Source organism: Alternaria ethzedia (assembly GCF_023757985.1).
Source record: "Alternaria ethzedia strain BMP 0044 chromosome Unknown scaffold_1, whole genome shotgun sequence".
NCBI lineage: Eukaryota > Fungi > Ascomycota > Dothideomycetes > Pleosporales > Pleosporaceae > Alternaria > Alternaria ethzedia.
Genome location: NW_026056194.1, coordinates 792,245 through 814,373, shown reverse-complemented (window position 1 = coordinate 814,373; position 22,129 = coordinate 792,245). Strand labels below are relative to the sequence as shown.

The following is a 22,129-nucleotide window of genomic DNA, read 5'->3' as shown; positions in this document are numbered from 1 at the left end:
GCTGATTTGAGGGTGGTTCTGTGTTTCATGAGTTGGCTGTAATGCTTGTATTCTTTCGCACGTGCCCAGTAATTGAACCCTCTTTCCAACAGCTATGGAAAACACAATGAGGTCGGATTTCTTTGACAAGTGAATATATGATAGCCACTGATGTATTTGTTACACATTTTCACTCAAAAAGTGAGAATGCTCTAGACTGTGTTGCACTTGCTATATATATAGAGGGTCATTATTACATCACCAGCATTAATGAAGCGATAATATCAAGATCAAAATTCACCGGAAACAAAGATCTGAGAAGGTGGCAAGGGGCGTTACAGCCAAGCAGCAAAAAGATGTTCGTCGTTTGCCCCACATGAGAATCGAACGCAAGGGCAAAAAAGGATGTTGCTTAGGTCGTGCCCGGGTTCTGCTCAATTGTTAGAATTTGACATCGAACAGTGGAATGCGATAGACATACCGAACCGGGGTTACCAGAAAGTTTGAGAGAAGTCAAAATCTGGAGTGATAACCACTACCTGTATTGGCGGTTAGACAGACTTCTTGAGAAGAGGGTTGGAGGAGACGTACACTACACAACCGTGTTTCTGATGTTTGATGACAAAATCGGGAGAAATATAATCCATATTCTTAGACGTCACATTTCATCAGAAGGCCACCAGAGTCCCACGGACCGATGCTCAAATTCAACACTCTAGCGTGTGGCGAGCGGGGTCGCAAATGTGTGGAGCGGGCCCCGGGGGCTTAGCCGAAACGCGGAGCTTGTGAACAAGCTGGCCATCCCACATGCTCACGGTAAGCATCGTCTGCGCCCGATGCTACAACGTCTGAATTCCTTCGATCCCCATAAGGCCATCGCGTGCTCGTGCATTGGTTCTGTATGCTGTCGCTACTCGAAGCATGAAATATGTGCAGCGAATCTTTAACACGTCTCAGATCCATTAAGACGCGTCTTTGCCACGCCACAAATACGCGTCTCTACCGAGCCGACGCCACAAACATCTGCTTGGATGGTCTGCGCCAATCCTGGGCTTACGTAGCGATAAAGATGAAGAGAGACGGCGCAGGCGGTGGACGACGAGCAAAACAAGGTCCAGCCTCAGAGGGATGCAAGGGTGACACAAAGGGTAAGAACGGATGGGTATCGCATCCCAAATTGAACGCCAAGACATACGTCAGATGATGGTAATTCGCAGGAGGCAACCTTGGAAGGTACTTGCGACATGTTACCTTGAGAAGCAAACAAGAGCCGCATGTCTTCTGCTTCTTTTGCTTGCGCGATCCTAGATCGTTAACGTCCCTGCCTACAAGCCGACTACACGATGACTGTCCAGCTCAACATCTTCTCCGCCAAGGCAACTTTCAACTTCACAAGCAACAAACCGGCAACTAGCGGCCCCGAACTTCCAGAAGTCGTTAGTGCGGAAGATGGTGATGACAAGTCTCGGGACCAGTCGCTGTCGGCTTCTACTAAGACTTTCGTAGATGAACACGAAGATGTCATCGCGTTCAAGACGATCAACTGGCTAGCTGGAGTTGGGGATATATGCAACGGCACCTCTAGAGAAACCGGCGAGGCTAACGCTACACCCCAATGTTACAATGACAAGCACAGCATAGGAACGAGAAGGAACACGAAGGTGATCACACATCGGGACGTTCAGGGCAGGCCCAACACTCGACGAAGTGCCCTCCGCCGGCATTGCGACTTCTGGGACGCCGATCAGGACGGGGTGATCTACCCATGGGACATATTCATAGGCTTCCGCAAACTTGGTTTCAGCATCGCTCTGTGTCTATGGGCAGCGGTCACCATGGCTGTGTGCTCATCTTACAGCACCCAGAGTTCTTTCCTGCCGCACCCGCTCTTTGCCATCTACCTTGATAATGTCAACCGCAACAGACATGGAAGCACCACTGGCGCGTACGACTTAGATGCCGAGCTGGACACGCGACGCTTCGATGCGATATTCGAGAAATATGCGGGGGGCAAGGACTACCTGACCGGGCGAGATCTATACGACGTTTGGGCAGGCCAATGTCGCGCGAATGATTTCTTCGGATGGTTTGCGGGTGCCTTAGAATGTGAGTTGCGGCTCATCACCTCACGGACTGAGCATACGATACTGACATTTAACAGGGATAGCCATGTACATTTTGCTATGGCCACAGGACGGAAGGATGCGCAAGGCCGATATTCGAGGAGTATATGATGGTACCATTTTCTGGAGAATTGCTGAAACCCGCTCCCAGCGTTCACGGCCATGAGATTGCGGAAGCCCATGATTGGTTCCACTGGGGCCATACACGACCCAGAAAATTTAATTTACCAACATCACTTTGGTACGACCACATTAGAGTTTGGATGTGACAAACTTAAGCAGCTAAACGAAACACACATTAACTCCCACTGTAATTCAGCGTCTGCCTGAATGTGTCCTCTCCATTAAATTGTTGTTGCAAGAATCAAACTTACGCTACGTCCCTTGACCTCTAAACTGGTAGTCTCGAAATTGCCACTTCAGCCCATAGATATACACCTTCTAGGGCCTGGATCGCCGCTACACAAGTTCCTGCCTCGATAGATTACCGCCGCCACAATGCGCCACCCCGAGCCCTGCCCATCCTCGGATCCCATCACCCCGATCAGTCTTGTCAAGACCCAAAAGCTTGCGCGAGACCGATATCGAGCCTTGAGCTGGAGTCTTTTCCGAGTACCTTCTTCTGACAGTTTTATACGCTTGGATACCCGCGATGATACGCCCGCACACGCCTTGCCGGACGAGAACGATGGATTCACTGTCGTGCGCCAGTATCTATACGATGTGCTCACCCACACAGGATGGGGTATAGGTTATGAGTGCCCTGCAGCGATAAGAGCAACGGTGGAAGGCTGGTATGGGCACGGAGGGTATTTCAAGGCGCAATTGGCAGAGAGAAATGGATTGTTGGATCTTTGTCCCATGAAAGGAAAAGATGGTGAAGGTGACGAAGTATACTTCGAGGACCAACTGAGAGACAAAATCAGGCAATGTGTCAGATACGAGAGCAACATGCTATTGTATCGTGAGGATGAGCTGGACGACGCGATGTCTGAAGCAGATACATGCGTGGGCGATAATACTCCTGAGATCAGTGTACAGGAACGGGGTTACCAGGATTCCGATGGAAGCGAAAGCATATACTCGGTATTCCGACCGTCGATCGATCTCAACGAGGATGCAATGACCATTGCTGCCCATGAAGATCAAGATGACGACCCTGAACATTCAGCACCTCATGTACACCGCAGCGACAGCGCAAGGTTTTCGGGAACAGTCGGATCAAAGACACGGATCAGCAAAGGACTCGTATCATCCGACCCCGAGCCCAGAGTAAACGCGCCTTCCGAGATCACGCATGAACTCACTTTTCAGGTTCCTACGCCAAAAGTAGAGCAATCAAAGAAGAGGAAAGAACGGTCGCATGAAAGTTCAAGAGCCATGGATGAGCTGGTTGCAGGACGCAAGTCATCCATCAGCCATGCAGTGTGCAGCCAAGCCAACGCAACAACACCAGACTCGAAGTCTCAACACCAACCGAAAAACGAGCTACCTACTGCATACAAACATGCAAGATGTGGCGCCGTTGTACCCACCGAGAAGCCCATACCTAGCGTACGGCAGAGAAACCACAGAAAAAGTACAAAAGCCATCAAACGCCGGACACAGATGACCCACGACACAGCTTGCTCCGTTAGCTCGGTACGCTACGAGACACTGCCACAAAGTCAACCACCCGCAATAAAGGGTCAGCATCTCCTTGTCGAAGCTACGGCGGTGGCGAAGAGAGCGGTCGCTCTGAATCTCTGTGTTGATGAGGCAAAGTGCTTGAACCATCACGAGCGGAATAAACAGAGTCTCATGTCTAGGATGTTTGCGAAAGTGGGTGGAAAGAGAGGGTGAACGTGTGGTTTCAGAGGGAAGAGGCAGAATACAGCGTAACACAATACCATCTCGTTTGTCACAACTATGAGTTTAAAGCCGGCCGGAACAGGAGTATCTAGGAACCTAATGAGTGGCACTATTGATGTTCATTCAGTTCATTTCATGATCTTTTTGTGGCCTTGACTGTGACCCTAGCTATATACACATCTTTTGATCTAGACGATTAGACCTCATGTCCGCACGTAGAAAGGTGCATTTCTCCTTCCGCAGGCAGCGTCCATCTCGGCTCAACACCGATGATACCACGCTCAGTGATCATGCTGGCGTTCACCGGGCTCTTGGGAATAATCTGCTCACCCTTGGTGGCAAGGATGGAAAGTACGTGTGCAGCAGCCTATGTTTGTTAGCAGATGTTCTCACTGTGTAAGCTGGTTTCTTGGTGCTTACCTTGGCGTTGATGAAAAGTGTCTCTGGGTTGGGGTTGTCAATCGTATCGCAAGCTTGGTGGTAGCAGGGATCTTGCTCGACACCAGTGCCAGTGTGGAGACCTCCAACGGGCTTTCCAATGTTCATGAAAGATTGGTAGTCACTTCCACCGGTGAAGCGTGCCGCTGTCACGTTTACACCCTCCTTCTGGAAATGCTCGACGAAGAGCTTCTCAATGGCTGCCGATCCCGGCGCACCCGTGAGGTTGAAAGTGCTGCCATCGCCATCGAAGACACCAAAGTAACCGCGGGAAACCATGTCGAAGTTGAGGTAAGTGAGGATGTTGTTCGCTTCTGTGGCATTCAAGTTCTGTGTGTAGTACTTGGATCCAAGCAGACCGTTCTCCTCCGCGCCCCACCATGCGAATCGGACCTTGTTCTTGACATTGAATCTCCTGAGCGCCTTTGCAATCTCGAGAATAAGTGTGCTACCTGAGCCGTCGTCGTTGATACCAGCGCCGGCTTGTACACTGTCAAGATGCGCACCGAGCATAATGACGTTAGTTGGGTCACCGTCTTTGGTCTCGGTGAAGACGTTCTGTGTGATGCGTGTTTCTACGGTTTGGGTTTGCTGGAAGTACGCTTCGATAGCTTCGCCGGCCGTGAGGCGTGCGACGAGGGGTTCAGCGTCGGCGAGGTTGATGTAGCCGGTTGACACGTATTCGGGGTTAGGGTTGGACAACGTGCCACCTGTAACGTTCGCAGTGTCGCTTGCGTAGATGATTACTGCAGAAGCACCAGCGGCAGCGGCAGGCTTCATGCGACCAGCGAGGGTAGTACCATCAGGGCAGGCCCCTCTTTGCACCAAAACGATCTTGCCCTCAACATCCAGGTTGTCGTAGGCTTCGTTTGTGCAACCTTCGGGTCCAGAAGCACCCAGTACAAGCGGAAGCGTCAATCCTTCCGGAGTGGTCGATGGCGAGTAGGACAATCCAATGACACGGTAAGAGCTGTTGCTCACACTGAATTCGATGGACTCAATCCTGTTGAAAAGAGCCGGGAAATCTTGAGTCCATGTCTTGAAGTGTGTGTTCTGGGTTTTGGCGAGCATGTAGTCAACAGATGCAGCGTAGCCCGGAAGACCGAAAGCACGGTTGCCGCCATTTGCTTTTGCGATGGAGTCAAAAGCTTTGAGGTTACCCATCAGCCTAGAAAAGTCAGTGTGTCGTCGAATCAACGAATAGACGCCCGTACTTCTCAGTCTTGATCTCAGCTTGGATTGGTCCAGAGGATACCATAGGCCGGGGTCGCACAGCAGCGAATGCTTGCGCAGCGCCCGCAAGGACGATAGCACTGGAAACCTTCATGTTGTCACTTTAGTCGGCTAGCTTCTCCAGGACCCAAATGTGACGAGCGTGCGAGTAACGTCGCCCATGTTTAGGTGGCGGCGCCGAACTCATATACGCATGTTTCCCGCCACTTGACGTTCGGCTTCCTGGGTAAATGTAGCTTGTTTGAGCGCGGAACACCGTGCCTGGCCCACTCTTATCATCGTCTTGCAGGTGCTGTGTCCGGAAAAGAAGGTCACAAGAGAGTAGATCGGTCTTTGCCAAGTTGCCAAGGGGCAAACATTGATACCTGCCCAAAGGGCGATAGACTGGCTTGGCGGGAAGGTTACCATCGTCACGAATCCAGTCTCTTCTATCGCAAGGTGACCAGAGAAGTCGATATATCCGAACGGTCTCTGATTGACCGATGTAAAGCGATGCAAGCTTCACCGATGAGTACGTTCCGTGTCATGGCTCCTGGGTATTGGTGGTGTTGGCGTGTCCGAGCGGCGAACTGAATATGAATCCGGGACTATGATCCATGATAACAGAAACCTGCGACTGGAATACTTTTGGTGAGTTCATGCGGCTGAGTTGGATCCCAAAGTTGCGAAGAATGTGATGTGTCTTATCTTGACTTGAGTGAGGCGACGCCAGCATATATAGCTCGCGAAGGGCGCGAGTACCTCGATGTCAAGGTCCGTCTCTGGGCGCTTCCAAGCCCATGAACAGAGTAAACGTAAGGAAGCGTACTCGGTAAGAAGTCTGTATCGAAGAGAAATGTGAAAGTATTAGAATTATTAGGCGAGATTGAATATCAGTGGTATCAAGGATCAGGATATCATCTTTCACCATGCAGCAATGGCGCTCGCTCGCTATCACCAGCAACGCCGCTCCCATCGGCATCAGCAAGCTGCTGGTCTCTCTGCTTCTTTCTATCTCTCAGAACGAAAGACAAACCCATAGCGAGTAGGAAACCCTGGAGGATGCCCGTAAAGATGAACAAGCCCCAAGCACTCCAGCCTCCAGGTCCTAGCCTCGCATATAGACTTGCGGCAAAGACGAAGCTCCCCGGTGTCTGAATGCACATCATAGGGATGGATAGACTTCCGGTTTCCTGTAGTCTCCAAGTCATGAGGATCTGTGGTATGTATTGTATAGCGGCAAGGACGGTAGCAAGCAAGCCGAGGAAGTTTGCCCATCCGCGAACGTGTGAAGGGAGCGCGTATACGAAAACGACGGAGCCGATGAATGCGACGACGAAGAAGGCGAGCGAAACACCTAGGACGAGGACGGCCTCTTTCCATGTGGGCATGTCGGTATCTTGTTCTTCTTCTATAGCTGGTGAACTGCCTCGGGGGAAGAAGATGAGGAAGAGTAGCATGCTGTCAGTTGTTAGTGTCTAGTATGCTGGACGGTTGAGAGTGCCGTACATGAAGAAGAAACAACTCCACTGCACCCCGATCTGTACTATCCCGAGCATAGCTGCTGCGCATGGGAAGCTTCCAATCTCCTTACAGCATCCCATATCCCTTGTGCTTTCCGGCAGGGTCAAGATATTCGCGATGCTAGCGGTTCCCGACACAGTCCCTAAAAGGACGAACATGGGGCTCAGACCACGCGATGATCGACGCGATATGATCTTGTAGTGCTGTGGAAGGTAGGATACGAGTATTCCGAGGACTATGAAGCTACGCGACGGTGATTAGCTGTGTTGACATGCGACGAACAGGGCAGGCTTACACGGAGACGCCAAAGTTGACCAGGTCGGGATACGCGAGTTCGGTACATCTTGGGTCGTCTGAATACATCGTGGCGGAGTAGATTGTTGTATACGAGGGCGTGTTGCTGCTACATTTGCTATGACTGAAGCGCAGTGGTGTCAGTTGCCGCCTGGGGAAGCATGTGACGTAGGAAGGAGTGCACGCGTCGAGCGGACGCGGAGGCGACGGCTAGCCCCGAGCGCTCCTGCCTCGGCTGCGCGTACCTTCCGCATCAACCATCGCGAAGCCGACGATGCCACAACACCCATCAACCCCAACCCCATGATCATCCGATCTCCCAGTCCCTCTCACAGGCCGACATGGAGTTCCTCCCCGCCCTCCAGCATGGCATAGACGACCTCAAGCCCTCGCTCTTCGAACTCCTTTCCGAGCAACAGCTCGCATCGCTCCTGCCCCCGTCGCTGCGCTACCTCCTCGCCATCACAACACCCCGATATCCACGCTACCTGCTCCCCATACTCAATTCCTTCGATGAAGTCTACGCGCTGCTTATGCTGCTAGTGGAGCGCCACTTCCTTCGCACATACGGCGGATCATTCACCGAGAACTTCTACGGGCTGAAGCGCGCCCGGGTGCTGAAAGTGCGAGGAAGCGAGATACCGCGCGCACAATTGGGCGCATCGGACAGTGTACGAGAGGCTGTAAAGCTGGGCAATGGCGACATATGGAAGAACCTCGCCGTCCTGGTCGGCCTCCCATGGCTGAAGAGGAAGTTCGATGAGGGCTACGATGTCCATGCTGCGCATGCCAACCTTTTGGGACCCGGGTACAACCGTGACAGAGAAGGATTAAGAGCAGGGGCCAGCGTTAAGGAGAGGCTGATGCACTACTACAAGTGGTTTCTACGCAACATATATCCGAGTGTAAATGCTGCTTACTACTTTTCCTTGCTGGCCTTCAACATGGCCTACCTCTTTGATGGGACCAAGTATCATTCGCCATTCATGTGGCTGATCGGCTCGCGTATACGAAGACTGGGAGAGGCGGATCACAGGGCGATTGAGATTGCGACGGCGCCGAGGAAGGTTGGCCCGGCGCGGCCTGGAGAAGGCGGATCCATCTTCTCGCCAAGGAACATTGCGAGGAGCATAGAGCCGCGCTTGTTGAGTTCGCTGAAGATTCTTCTTCCAACCAGTATCTTCGCGCTCAAGTTCCTAGAATGGTGGCATGCTTCAGACTTCGCCCGACAGCTATCGAGGAAAGCCGCTGAAAACATCGACCTACCACCGCCAATATTACCTTCGTTACCGCCATCCGCGAAGCAACCTTCGAAACAGGGAGAGTCTTCCGAGAAGGCACGTCCGACATCGTCTTTGTCGGACCAACCACAACGCATCGACCCTCCGATATCCTCAACCACTCTCCTCCCAATCCTCACTGTACCCTTACCACCATCATCAACGTTATGTCCCATCTGCGTAACACCCATCGTAACACCCACAGCCTCGCCTACGGGATATGTCTATTGCTATACTTGCATACACAGGTGGGTTGGGGGTGATCACGACCGCCAGGTCGCCTTCATGGAGGGTGCTGCAGGGTTTCGAACGGGTGATGATGGAGAAGCAGAAGATGAGGGCTGGGGTAGGGAAGAGGGAAGCAGAGAGGGAAGATGGGAAAGTGGTAAAGGAAGAGATGCTATTACCGGAAGGAGGATACTTGGTGGCACTGAAGGTTTGCGAAGAGTCGTTGTTTAGAGTTATTTTTGCTGCACATCATACCCCTTAGCAGTCATTCCACAAGACTAGTAATGACTCGTCACTACTTCTAATTTACTCCGGACCTTTGTTGTCGTCGTGTTCGAGAAAAAAACCTCTTTACATATCGTGCCTTGCGTTTGACGCTGAATCATTGAGAATATTCGGTGACGTGATCGGGGTCCGGCGTAGTACGAGCCGATGAGGCATTCCACCTTTGGTTGACTGTGCGCACGCGCGCTAGGTCACGAAAATCAGCCTCAGCCGACGATATCCTGCAAAGATCAGCCGGCCTTCAACCTGCCGCAACCGCCGAATAGTCATAATCGTGCAGGTTAGAGTCACGACGTGCGCCCTTTACTGCCGTTTGTCATGTATCTAAGCCAGGGCGGAAGCCAACACTATTTTCGCTTGCAGCTGCCGCATTAGACCATGCATACGAATTCTGTCAGCCAATGCAAGTCATATGCGAGGGCCCATATCAGTCAGTCCCCACTCTTTGACTTTCTGGTAGTCCTGCCCTCTATATTCCTTCGTTTCTCTTTCACCAACATATTTATGAGTGGGTGGCGCATCTGATCTTAGATTCGCGCCTCAAACCCGTCAGCAATGGCCCCACCAACAATACCAGCAGAACATTCCGTCAATGATTTCGCAAACGATGTCGCGTCTCAAATGGAGGGCTTCACTCAGTCACAGGGTATAGCAGAAGAGGCTATTGCACGAGATCGCGAGGAAGACGAGTCTGCATCAGAGGATGACGATGAGTCTTCCTCGGGTTCGGATATAATCCGGCAGCAATATTCCATGATAAATTCTTATCGCCGGCCTTCCTGGGTCAACCCAGGATCACGATCCACCGCCATAATATCGTCCAGCGTACCCGAAAGGAGTCATCTACCAACGTCATGGAAGAAACACAGTCATCTGTCGAAGAAAGAGAGGGAGAACGCGCGAGACGAAGAGCGGAGTCTGCTCCGCGACAACCATCTGATCCCGCCCAAGCACCCAAGAGCTGGAAGCGAGGGACCCTTTGATCGAGTGCGATCTAGAATGTCAATTTCAGGACTGCGAAAAGTCAAGAGCACGCCAGACGAGGAAAGCGCAGTCGAATCACCCTCCGAGCGAACAGCGCTATTGGGAGCATCTGAAGGTGATCCAGGCCAACCATACGGGGGGTTGGACTCACCCAAGACAATCAACAAGAAATGGAACGAGGCGGTTGCAGCAGGGAAGATCAACACGAGCTGGCAGCGAGAAGCTAAAGTCTTAACCAAGAGTTCCGCACCGCTTATCTTGACATTCCTACTACAGTATAGCTTGCCGGTAGCGAGTATCTTCACCGTCGGACACATTGGCAAAACCGAACTAGGAGCTGTGAGTCTGGCGAGTATGACGGCGTCGATAACGGGCTATGCAGTATACCAGGGTCTAGCAACCTCGCTCGATACCTTATGTGCACAAGCATACGGCTCGGGACGTCCCCATCTCGTTGGTTTACAACTGCAACGCATGTTGTACTTTCTCCTCTTGATCACCATTCCGATATCCCTCATATGGGCTTTCGGCACACAGATCCTCTCGCTCATCGTTCCAGAAAAGGAAACGGCACGCTTAGCCGGACTGTACTTGAAGGTTCTCATCTTCGGAGCGCCCGGCTATGCGGCCTTCGAAAGCGGAAAACGCTATGTACAGGCGCAAGGTATCTTCAGCGCGACTATGTACATTCTCCTCATTTGCGCGCCACTAAACGCTTTCCTCAACTGGTTCATGGTGTGGCATCTTGGCTGGGGATTCATTGGCGCACCCATTGCTGTTTCCATAACAGAGAACATCCTTCCTCTGTTATTATTTCTCTACGTCAGATTCATCGACGGATACCAATGCTGGGGTGGTTTCGATCGACGAGCGCTCAGGAACTGGATGCCGATGGTGAAACTTGCGCTTCCCGGCTTGATCATGGTGCTTGCCGAGTTTCTGGCTTTTGAGATATTGACGTTGAGCTCATCGTGGCTTGGCCCAACTGAACTTGCGGCGCAGTCTGTGCTGGGCTCGATTACCGGTATCACTTTCCAGATACCGTTTCCCATGAGCGTGGCAGCGTCCACGCGTATCGCTAATCTCATCGGCGCTACTCTGGCAGTTCCAGCGAAGACAGCAGCCAAGGTCGCCGTCTTTGCCTCGGTCCTTGTCGGCATCTTCAACTTACTACTCCTTTCGCTCCTTCGCGAGGCCATTCCCCGTCTCTTCACACCTGACGAAGAAGTCATAGACATGGTCGCAAAGCTCCTACCGCTATGCGCGACTTTCCAGGTCTTTGATGCGTTAGCCGCCAACTGTAACGGTATCTTGCGTGGCTTGGGCAGGCAGGAGATTGGTGGCTATGTTGGATTGTTCGCCTACTATGTCGTTGGTATTCCAATCAGCTTCGGCACCGGGTTTGGATCACCACATTGGGGGTTGTATGGGCTTTGGAGTGTAAGTTCCGCTGCTGACACCTAATCTAACATCTGTTAACATGTCACAGGGACCTGCGATTGCTCTTGGCATAGTGGCTGCCATTGAAGGTGTATTCATATGGCGAACAAGCTGGGATAAAGCAGTCGAAGATGCGAAGATGCGAAATGCTGCAAATTAGGAATAGCTATATCCGATGACAGTGTATTGCTGCATGACCCTAGTGTTCAATAATGAACGAAAATGAGAAATTGCATTGATGTCATGGGTCTTCATGGCGTGTCTAGTCCTGTGCATGCTTCTAAGTAATACATGGGGTGAAATGAATGATGGTATGCTTGGAGATTTCTATTGCCGAATACGAGTGAGTGACTGGATTTTGTCTCCTTGCAATAGTGTTGTAAACTTCGGTAATGACTGCTGTCTACCTTCCGCCTCCTACGGTATGCCTGAAATGTCCCGTTTCTTTATCGTCTCCGCGCTCAGTCAAGAAGCTTCTGGGCCCAGGGTGCACTCTCATACCAAGCGCGAATCTTCTTGCCGAAGACATAGAGTGGAAGTGCAGCTCCGGTAACAATGGCAGCGGCCGATGCTAGGGTTCCGAACACGGCCATAGGTCCAGCAGTATCAAGCCAGCCAATCATCGGAGTGATACCAACAGTGACAGCACCAGCCGAGATCATGTTGATTGAGGAGAAAGCTTGAGCAGAATGCTCGGGGTGACAGTCGATGACGTAGGCAATGGCAATTTGTACGCCAGCGACACTACCCACGTTGGTGACTGTCATCCAGACGAGAATCCAGACTAGGGGCAGACTGTTCTGGAAAGAAGCACCCAGACCTATCAAGCCGACCATGGTGATTGGGGTCGAAAGCAAGAGGAGTACGAGGCGGAATTCGGGCTCGACCATGCCTTTAGTGGTACCGTTGTGGCGCGCCATCAGGCCAACCGAGGCGTCAGACATCCAGCCGAAGAATGGTCCAGACAGCAGACCGACCACAAATAGAGGCAAGTTGGTCAGACCGATCTGACTGGGTGTCAAATCGTATGGAGGAGATGACAACAGGATTGACATGAAGGTGGACATGCCAGCCAGGAACAGGAATACTGTGGTGTTGAGAAAGCAGCTGTAAAAGACGATGGGTGAGCTGATGAGGCCAAGGGGCTTGATAATGCCTTTGAAGAACGATTTATCCGAGAGTCGGCCGCGAGACAGTGCTAGCTTCTCGTTGTATGTCTGCCTCGCAGGTCGAATGGAGGCCTTTAGATCTTCCTCGTCCCATTCTGCGCTTAGCTTATCGGCGGGCACGTGGATTGTTGTGACATCGTCCGTCTTACGGTTGAAGTAGGCTGACTCGAAGATGGTAAGGTAGAAGACGGGGATCAGAGCTGAGTAGATGAGGGCGGTGATGAGGAAGTTGGCGGAAACGCCGAACTGATCGGTGACGAAACCGGCGATAATTTGACTAAAAGGAAGTTTGGTTAGCAGCTGAAGAGGTAACGGGTCACTGTTGTGACTCACCCAACTTGAGCTCCAGAGTTCAGCATCAGATTCCACACCGCGATAGATCGACCTCGTTGGTGAACGAAGAAAATGTCGCTGATCGTTGCGGTAAGGAGGGTGAACAAAGGTGCAGAGAAGAGACCACCAGCTGTTCGAGCGACGGCTAGCATGGGGAATGTTGAAGAAAGGTAAGCCGCGAAGTTGGCTAGAGCAAGCAGTACAACGCTCCAGATGTAGAACGGTCTTCGCCCCCAAACGTCCGTTCCCGCAACCGCGACGAAAGCTGCGGCTGAAGTCCAGAATGTTGGTGCTGTAAGCAGCCATGTCGACACATCGCCCTCATTGCTCTGGATCTTTTCGGTGAGAGGCTCCAAGCCTGGGGTAAGCATAGTCGTGGTTCTACGATAGATGAGCGTAAGGATTTGTCAGTCCAATCCGTATGAGGAAGACTTACGCGTTCGTGACTGCAGAACCGAAAGCGAGGATGAGCAGATGAATGCATTTCCACTTCAAACTCCAGTTCAGAGGGTCGTTTGGGTCATCGGACGGTTGCGGGGAGAGTACAATGCCTCCATTCCTTTTGGAAGTATCCAGTTCGGGTACCTTGTCGTCGCTCGTATCCTTGACCCCTAATCTAGAGGTACCCCGAGGAAATGCTGACCGCGTGCTTTCCAATACACCCCAACCCATGATGACCGGCTTTGATGTTCAAATGGAGTTAATGCGGAAGGGACGGCCCGCGTCTCTTGAAGATCGAATGCGAAAGGTAGCAAAAAGAAGAGAAAATGCCGTCCAGCGGTTTGCCAACACCAGCAGGCGACGAAGCGAAAAAAAGTGCAAGTAGAGAGAGGTGAAGGAGAAGTCGAGAACCAGTCTACAGAACAAAATACAAATCGCTAACCACCATGATATATATCCATCACCATATCGTAAACTGCCCAGCCGGACGTTTTTCACGATCAGCAAACACGTTACGCATCCGACAGGTCGGGTTAGGCATAACTCGGCCGTTCGTGACGCTGCGACATGTCGCAGAGGAGTCTCACAAACATTTGGAGAACAACACGCGTGAGCCCTACTTAAGTCGTCCCCAAACTGGCATTGATCTGGGTCTTTGGACGTGCGCCTGGCGTGGTGCCTGACGCGTTATGGGGTTTAAGGCGTTTCGAGTCGCTGGGGAAGATCACGAAAGAACGTTGGGATTGAGAAGTCCGAATGTCCGTGAGTGCCAAGCGCTGAAAGTCCGAAAGTGCGGGGAGACGCGCAGCCACATCGACGCCACGATTCGCTCAACGCTCAAGCTTGGCTGTCTCGCTCTATCATGCTAACTGCTGAGCATTACAAAGCGCAACAGCTCTTTGTCCCCTGTGCAAAGGTCTGATACTACATGCAGATGCTGCAGGCGGCAACTGTCTGGAGGACGCTGCCATCAGATATCCGCGTCGCCGGAGGAAGGTGGACTTGGAGACGTTGAGAACACGGACTAGAGTACGTAAAGACTACCTTTTGAAAGCTAATGCCGAGATAAGGCTGAGGATGCGGGGTCTCGCCACAATTCGTCTTTAGAACAGAAGATTCCAGCCCCGGCTCCTTCAAGATACCTTGTATCATATCAGTCGGCAATTTGAAACAGGCCAAATGTCTTGCCCCGCTCGCCTGTATCCCTTTCGCAAACCTCGAAATCATCGCGTTCCTATCCCTCGATGGAAACTCAGCCTACCCACCAACGTCGAACTAGTGTTTACATCTTACGTTGGTATCGAGCAGCATGAGGACAGCACTGTAGCTGCTCAGGCAAAAGAAGAAGGCGTCTGTGCTATCCAGCAATGGCTCAGACAAAACGATGCGCCAGAAGCAGTAGAAGCATTCACTACGATAGACAATTACAGTCGCATCGAAGGGACTGTGTGGGTTTGCTATTGGAGCGATGAAGAAAGACGCAATCGTGCCATGAAGTCATTGAAACTCAGGAATATACATCAGAATATATCCACCGCTGGTCAGCCACTCATCGGGCTATGGCACGAAGGCTTCAAGACATCAGTATCACGTCTCGAAACGAACTATTCTGGTCTTGACTATCTTCCCGGACTGGCGAGACTACCTGGAGCCAGCACCGAAGAACACAATCTAAGCACGTACTGGGGAGCAGCTCGAGACCGCATCCCAGATTCCGCACACGATCTTTTCCCTCGAGCGGCTGATATGCCGCGTCCAAGCCCAACACCAACTAGCATAGGCCAACGCTTGACTGGTACCAATCACGAGAACATGGTCCACATTCGCTCTGGCCAATATTGGGAAAACTGCAGTAAAGAAGAAGCAGATTCGTATGAGCAGAAGCTCGAACCGACTCTGAAGCAAGGCCTCAAATATCTACATGAGAATTCAACGGAGACTGGAGCTCTTAGTATCCAATATCTTCGTAATGAGGATGTACAATCCCCTTGTGGTAGTAAGGAAGAGCGAAAGGAATCGTGTGGCGCGGGTTTCTTCGCCAACCTCGAAGATCTAGAGCATTGGGCCAAAAGCCACGCGTCGCATCTGAAGATCTATGGTGGTGCACTTGCACATTACAAAGCGTTTGGAGATGAGAGGAAATTCCGGACATGGCACGAGGTATGTGTCATCGATAAGGGCGACGCTATGTTTGAGTATGTGAATTGCTCGCCTGAAACGGGTGTTATTTCATCCGTACCTCTTCAGGGCGGCACAATGTAAAGCTTGATGTGTACTCTCAATAGATAGTAGTCCGACAGTACAATTTTCCTCACACAGGGACCACCCGGTTCGACAACTCCGAAAAGAGTATTCGATAATGAGAACGCCATAGCAATGCAAAACACGATATACGCGCACCATGGTATTGTACACATTATTTCTTGGGTCCAGACCTAGCCAGCTTCCGCATGAAGGCATTTTGGACACCCTTGGTCCCCTTGAGCTCCTTATTTCTGCTCTTGTTGACCTCCATGTAGGCCATGGTCTGGCCACCGGACAACTCGGATAGTGTACCTGCTGCTCGCCTCACACCATTCTTCTTCCTATTGCCCTTGTTGGAGGCGTACTTAGTGCCAAAGGCATCACCCTCAATCCTCTCTTCCTTTGCGTCTTCTTCGCGGGCGAGGAGGACGTCCATCAGTAGCTCTCGACGCTCTTGCGGTGTCGCAAACGCCAGTTGTGAGAAGTTTTCTAGTCCTTCAAGACGAGTGATGACCTTGAAGGCATATCCTTGGTCGACAAGGAAGGCTTGTCGCTTCGACGAGTAGTACATCTCATCCGTGTCTTTTGACACGAGGGAATAGAAGAAGGCGTTGAAGCCTTCGTCGTTCCTACGTTTCGCCCTCAGAATTCTGCCCAAGCGCTGTGCTTCTTGACGACGGGAACCGTAATGGGAAGAGATTTGAATGAGACACGTTGCCTCGGGTAGATCGAGACTGGTGTCACCAATCTTGGACAGGAAAATAGTGTTGACAAGCTCGTTGTGTTGAAAGTTCTCCAAAATACGGAGACGTTCTTGTTGAGGTGTCGCGCCGTAGATGTAAGCCTTGCCCAGTTTTCGTGAGTATTTCTCTAGTGCGTAAACATTATCAGAGAAAACAATGATCTTGTCGCCTCGTGACTCATGGTAATTGATCAAGAACTGGCAGGCTTGGAACTTCTTGGGGTTCATGATGGAAAGCAGTGCACGTTTTTGCAGGGACGATGGTTTGAGCCACTCAGTGTAGAACTCGGGTGTCATCTGGCACCAGACTTCAGCGCACTGAACTTTGGCGATGTGACCTTGCTCCGATAGCTCTTGCCAGTTAGCTTCGTACAATTTTGGTCCAATCAAAAAGTTGAGGTCATCGATCTTGTCATCTTCTCGCAGCAGTGTGGCAGTAAGACCGAGTTTCGCGTGTGATGCGATCTCATAGGTGACCTTCTTGAAGATGTTGGCGGGTACAACGTGCACCTCGTCAGCAATCAGCAGACCCCATTCTCTCTCACGAATGAACTGCATGACCTTTTCAGCATCATGCGAACGCTTCCTAGCGTTACTGATCATAGAATAGGTGCTGATAATGATACCGGCCTGGCGAGGAAACCTGGTCTTGTTATCGGCAGTGAAGACAGCAACGTCCTCTGGGTTGATGTTGGACCATTTGATGAATTCCGCTCGCCATTGCACAACAGACATGGCGCTCGTGCACAGGACGATGACGGATTTTTTGACACCACAGGCAGCTGTGATGCCAACCAAAGTCTTACCTGCACCACAAGGCAACACGATGATGCCGGAGCGCGCTCGAGAGTTGGAGAACATCTTACTCAGAGCCTTTTCCTGGTAGTATCTGATTTGCGCGTGGGGTTTAAGATCGATTTCGAGGTTCGGGTTGGTATCGTCGTTGTTGAAGTCGTATTCCTCCGTGAGCGGCAGACCGATGCTCCGACAGCGCTTGACGACCTTTTCGCGCTCTTCGCTTCTGATTTGAAACGAGTGGACTTGGGCCACTTCGTCATCGTCGTCGTCTTCTCGAAGCGTGGCGATCATGTCGCTTGGCGGCGGCTGCTGTGCAGCTTCTGGCTGTTGCTGCTGTGCCATGTTGTTCGCACCAGCAGCGAGCTTGGTACCCGGAATAGCCATCTGACCAATCTTCGGGGCGGCCTCCTTGATGAGACCGTCTGTTGAATCTGCCCGACACTCGGCGACTACAGGATCGCGTAGAAGCTTCTGTAGTATGGTAGGGTCCTCGCTCTCAATGTACGACAATGTCTTCTTCAGCACGATCTTGGCCTTGCCGAAGGCGGAAGTGGACTTTTCGACGAATTGCATGATGGCGGCGGACAGAGCTGTCTTGGAGTATCGGTCGAGTTTGTCTATAATCTCCTGCTTGGAATGCCCGACACTGACGGCGGCGAAGAGGCTGTGGGTGGTAAGCTGGTACTCATGCATCTTGGAGACACGCGACTGCGGCTCGGCGATGTTGATCAAAAAGTCCTGGGCCTCATCGAAGAGAAGATGGAAGGACTCGAGGATGATTCCACCCGCGTCGTTGACCCAGAGCGGGCGATTGTGATGGTCAGGCTTCAGCTCCGCACTCCACTGGTCTGACTTCCTGAAGAGATCGGCCGCTGCGTCTCTGACCCTACCAGCGCGCGCTCGCTTTGTCATGGCCTTGACGTCGAACTCCTCTTTGAGCTGGTCGAACGTCTCCTGATCACTCATGGGGCCCTCATCGTTGTCGTCCCAGCCATCCTCGGCCTCTGCGTCTGCTGCCGTCTGCGCTAGCTTGCGTTTGGGTGGCATCGTGGCGGCCGCCTGCTGCTGAAGGACGGAGCCTCGTTATATATCTCTGTAGTATACGGGTGCGAGAATAGGCGAGCGGTGGGAGCGACAAGATATTGACGGGTGGTATGGACGTGCAGCGGTCGCGGGTGGAGTGTCGGTGGCGGAGGCAGCAGGCACAGGGAAAGAAAGGCGCCGCGGTGATTATGTAATGACGTATGGCACCTGCATTCGCGTCTGGATTCAAATGCAACTTCTGGACGGTCACTGAGCGTGGAGCAGACGATGACTGTGCCGGTCTGAGCAGACGACGAAGATAAGTCGACTGGGTGGTGAGTCTGAACTGGCAACGCGCCCAGACGCGAAAGCATGTGAATAGCCGGCGTTTGTTCGGGGGCGCTGCCGACGTCACTCTCGGCGAGGCTGCTCTCACCACATCTACTGTGTCAATCTACCGCACCTAGAATGCGCACATGACGCCGTGACATGCTTGCCAATGGGTGCATCCGACTCGAAACTGTCCTTCAAGCAGGGCGTCTTCCGCCTGTCTGAGCCCAAGCAGATCCCCGCCGACGACGCCTATTGGACTGGCGTATGCTCTGCCCTGCCCTCTGCCCTCTGTGCTGTTGCTGTACTGACGACGGCGCCAGTTCTGGGAGCTGCCCGAGTCGACGGAAGATGTCTTCTCGCTCTTCTCGCCCGCAGACATTCGCCGCACCCGCGACAACAACCTCGCCAATCTCGAGACGCTCATCCTCGCCGTCACCTCGCGCCTCATAGTCCTGCGCAACCACCCCTCCTTCCCCGACCCCGAGCTGGCCCCGGAGCGCGACGCCCTCAACTGCATACGGGTCCTCACGCGACTGCTGCCCTTCTTGTATGAAGCCGACCACCTCGAGACATGGGAGGACCAATTCTTTTGGGCCGCGCGGCGGAAGCGCAGTCGGCGGGGCCAGCTGGTGCGAAGCGAGATCATCTTCGACGAGGCCGACCCAGAGCAGACGCCCACCGAGAAGGAGCCTGAGTTCGAGAAAGCCAAGCCGCTGGCTGAGGAGATCATCGACACGCTGATCGACCTGCTCTTCTTCTCCGACTTCACCCTGCCCAAAGTCGCGGCTGGCAAAAACAAGGTCTCGTATGCGATATGGCAGAGCGGCGTTGGCTGCAACACGCCTGTCGCTTCGACCAAGGAGTTTGAGAGCAACAGGACCGAAATTCTGCGCTTGTTGCTTACCCTGGCTAGCAAGTCCATGTACATGTCGGCCGGTGTGCTACCAGTCAAGGGCGTAAAGGCCATCACCTACATTGCGACGTGTCCCGACAAGCAGGTCGTTCTTTCCGTCCTCTGCTCGCTGCTCAATACCGTGAGTGCCTCGGTATGCTCTGTTATGCAATACTAATTCTCACAGACCCTCAAATACAATCCCGCAACATGGCGCGTGCCATACGACCACGTCGTCTTCAAGGACCAGCGACAGGTTCTGGTTACCTACTGTTTGCAGTTGCTCCTCGTCCTCGTTCTGTACCCTATACCCGAGTCTGGAAACGGCCCAGCGCCTAAGAACTTCTTCCGCCATTTCCTCGGCCGTCTACACCGTCCCCAAGACTTCCAGTTCCTGGTTGATGGTATGACGAGAATACTTAATCAGCCGGTATGCAACACATCCAATGCGCTGTTTTCTCTCGCTGATACAGACTAGCTTCAAGCCAACACCTCATACCTCCCTGGTAGCCACAAGTCATTGACCTGGGCACCCGAAATGATCATGCTCTTTTGGGAGGCACTGCAGTGCAATAAACGCTTCCGCTCCTTCATCATTGACACCGATAGGGCCCACGATTTCGTCGTCTTGGTGCTCTACTATGCCATCGATCAGCGGAATGATCTGTCAAAGCAGGGTCTTGTGCGCATGTGCATCTTCGTGCTCCAGACGTTGAGTGTCGAGCCGCAATTTGGCAAGAGCCTCAACAAGACGTTTGAGGGGCAAGAGTCGCTTCCGGCTAGCATACGCATACCCAACTTTCATGGCACATATGCCGACTACGTGATCACGGTAAGTATCACCATCAAAATCAATACCTGTGCTAATTATGCTAGTCTATATATACCCTACTCACCACTGGTAAAGGCAGGCTAGACGCCATCTACCCTGCTTTGCTCGCAATCCTCAACAACATCGCGGCTTACGTTCAGAACATCGGACGCGCCTCGAGCTCTAAATTGCTCCAACTCTTTGCGTCCATGTCATCTCCTAGCTTCCTATTCGCCAACGAAAACAACCACACTCTTCTGCAATCATTGTTAGAAGTTCTCAACGCTATGATTGAGCATCAATACCCACGTAAGAACAGCAACTCTGGGCCTCTTTTACTTGGTCTAACTGTCTTTAGACAACCCAAACCTGGTGTACGCCATCGTGAGATCGCGGAAAAGGTTCCAGGCACTGCGAGACTTCACGTTGGAGAGCGGCCAAGAAGAAATCGAGCGTCAGAACCAGCAACGCAAAGAAGGCGGCGAAGACCTCACACGAACTAATTCCATCGACAGTCTTAGAAGTCCCACGGTAGCTCGCACACCTACTTTAGGTAATGTACCGGAAGAGGACAGTGCTTTCGCCATTGGCGACGATGATGACTCCGACGCAGAAGATGCACGTCCATCAGAGCCATCAAGGTCTCCTGTCCCATCGCAGTCAGGAGCCTCGAGAAGCGCGTCAAGAAGCGCATCCATAGCCTCATCTATAGACGACTCTGTGCCGCTTCAAGTAAGGGGCATGTCGGAGAAGGCAAGGGGCAAGATGCCAGTTGGCCAACCTGCCTTCTCTCGGCAGAACAGTATGACCAGTCTCCATAGTCTGACGGGCCCAGCCTTGGCCACTAATGAGTTCTTTACTCCCTCCGTTCCATGGGTAAGTTTGCACTGTACAGACCACGAGCTTTACTGACCTCTGTAGTTGGAAGGATGGCTTTCAGAACTACCGATGCATACCATTCTCATGCTGATATCGGAACTCGGTCCCAAGATGCCCAGCTCAGGCAGCGCCAACGACACGGCCGCAGCGTTGAAAACTATACGCGAGACCGAAGTACGTGGGATTGAGCCTTCGCCTATCAGGGTGCACCTCTTCGAGTGGTCGGCCTTATCTCTGGGTTGGTATGAGTCGCTACTCTGGGGATTCGTCTTCGCAGCCGAGATGGTCGTAGCCAAGGGTACTGCCGGGGTATGGAACAACACTAGCATAAGGTTGTTCAAGGTTCAAGAAGCTGCGGCCACAGCGCCTTCACTTCTGCAGCCAAGAGGGGCTGTAGATGCAGTCGGGACGAATCTCGTGCAGCGAATTGGCTCCCTCAATCTACGCGGAGTTGCAACCCAAGGCGCGCAACGCTCCCCAACGAGCAGCGGTAATGCCGGCGCCAACACAGTTAGAGACGTGTAACAAATGGCACGGCAATGTTATTTCAGCCACATGGCAAATATTGGCCACAACTTCCATCGTATTCGAGAAGATTTACAGCATCGCGAATGCTCATTGGTGTGCCTGGCATGCGGGTTAGGCCTTTTATCCTAATCAGACCCTGACGTTTGCCGATCATTTGGGCTCGACTGCACAGCCACAACACTCGCCACATCTTGGTGCGCTAGAGATAGACAGCCAACAACAGTGTAAGGACATCTACAAGCGACCCTAGATTCGTTTCATGGCTCTACAATGAAGCGAAACGCGCAAGCTCCAGGGT

At 52.3% G+C, this 22,129-nt stretch overlaps 8 protein-coding genes across 8 annotated transcripts; 4 read left to right on the top strand and 4 right to left on the bottom strand.

Moving 5' to 3' along the window:
- Positions 1–1,322: 1,322 nt before the first annotated feature.
- Positions 1,323–2,268, top strand: J4E87_000270 (uncharacterized protein; the record flags this gene model as incomplete). The annotated part of the gene is made up of 2 exons (XM_049371929.1): positions 1,323–2,085; positions 2,141–2,268. The coding sequence occupies 2 exons, from the start codon at positions 1,323–1,325 to the stop codon at positions 2,266–2,268; spliced, it is 891 nt and encodes a 296-aa protein (XP_049238063.1).
- Positions 2,269–4,149: 1,881 nt separating this feature from the next.
- On the bottom strand, positions 4,150–5,718 carry J4E87_000269 (uncharacterized protein; the record flags this gene model as incomplete). The annotated part of the gene is made up of 3 exons (XM_049371928.1): positions 4,150–4,320; positions 4,374–5,559; positions 5,606–5,718. The coding sequence occupies 3 exons, from the start codon at positions 5,716–5,718 to the stop codon at positions 4,150–4,152; spliced, it is 1,470 nt and encodes a 489-aa protein (XP_049238062.1).
- Positions 5,719–6,520: 802 nt separating this feature from the next.
- Positions 6,521–7,490, bottom strand: J4E87_000268 (uncharacterized protein; the record flags this gene model as incomplete). Its single annotated transcript, XM_049371927.1, has 4 exons — positions 6,521–7,064; positions 7,113–7,149; positions 7,198–7,370; positions 7,423–7,490. The coding sequence occupies 4 exons, from the start codon at positions 7,488–7,490 to the stop codon at positions 6,521–6,523; spliced, it is 822 nt and encodes a 273-aa protein (XP_049238061.1).
- Positions 7,491–7,762: 272 nt separating this feature from the next.
- On the top strand, positions 7,763–9,160 carry J4E87_000267 (uncharacterized protein; the record flags this gene model as incomplete). Its single annotated transcript, XM_049371926.1, has 1 exon — positions 7,763–9,160. The coding sequence occupies one exon, from the start codon at positions 7,763–7,765 to the stop codon at positions 9,158–9,160; it is 1,398 nt and encodes a 465-aa protein (XP_049238060.1).
- A 609-nt stretch (positions 9,161–9,769) lies between these two features.
- On the top strand, positions 9,770–11,798 carry J4E87_000266 (uncharacterized protein; the record flags this gene model as incomplete). Its single annotated transcript, XM_049371925.1, has 2 exons — positions 9,770–11,638; positions 11,688–11,798. The coding sequence occupies 2 exons, from the start codon at positions 9,770–9,772 to the stop codon at positions 11,796–11,798; spliced, it is 1,980 nt and encodes a 659-aa protein (XP_049238059.1).
- A 301-nt stretch (positions 11,799–12,099) lies between these two features.
- On the bottom strand, positions 12,100–13,812 carry J4E87_000265 (uncharacterized protein; the record flags this gene model as incomplete). Its single annotated transcript, XM_049371924.1, has 4 exons — positions 12,100–13,084; positions 13,141–13,521; positions 13,577–13,751; positions 13,809–13,812. The coding sequence occupies 4 exons, from the start codon at positions 13,810–13,812 to the stop codon at positions 12,100–12,102; spliced, it is 1,545 nt and encodes a 514-aa protein (XP_049238058.1).
- Positions 13,813–15,997: 2,185 nt separating this feature from the next.
- Positions 15,998–18,412, bottom strand: J4E87_000264 (uncharacterized protein; the record flags this gene model as incomplete). Its single annotated transcript, XM_049371923.1, has 1 exon — positions 15,998–18,412. One exon carries the CDS (start codon positions 18,410–18,412, stop codon positions 15,998–16,000), a length of 2,415 nt encoding a protein of 804 aa, XP_049238057.1.
- A 475-nt stretch (positions 18,413–18,887) lies between these two features.
- Positions 18,888–21,828, top strand: J4E87_000263 (uncharacterized protein; the record flags this gene model as incomplete). Its single annotated transcript, XM_049371922.1, has 7 exons — positions 18,888–18,983; positions 19,042–19,755; positions 19,801–20,043; positions 20,092–20,445; positions 20,490–20,733; positions 20,783–21,300; positions 21,346–21,828. The coding sequence occupies 7 exons, from the start codon at positions 18,888–18,890 to the stop codon at positions 21,826–21,828; spliced, it is 2,652 nt and encodes an 883-aa protein (XP_049238056.1).
- Positions 21,829–22,129: the final 301 nt, after the last annotated feature.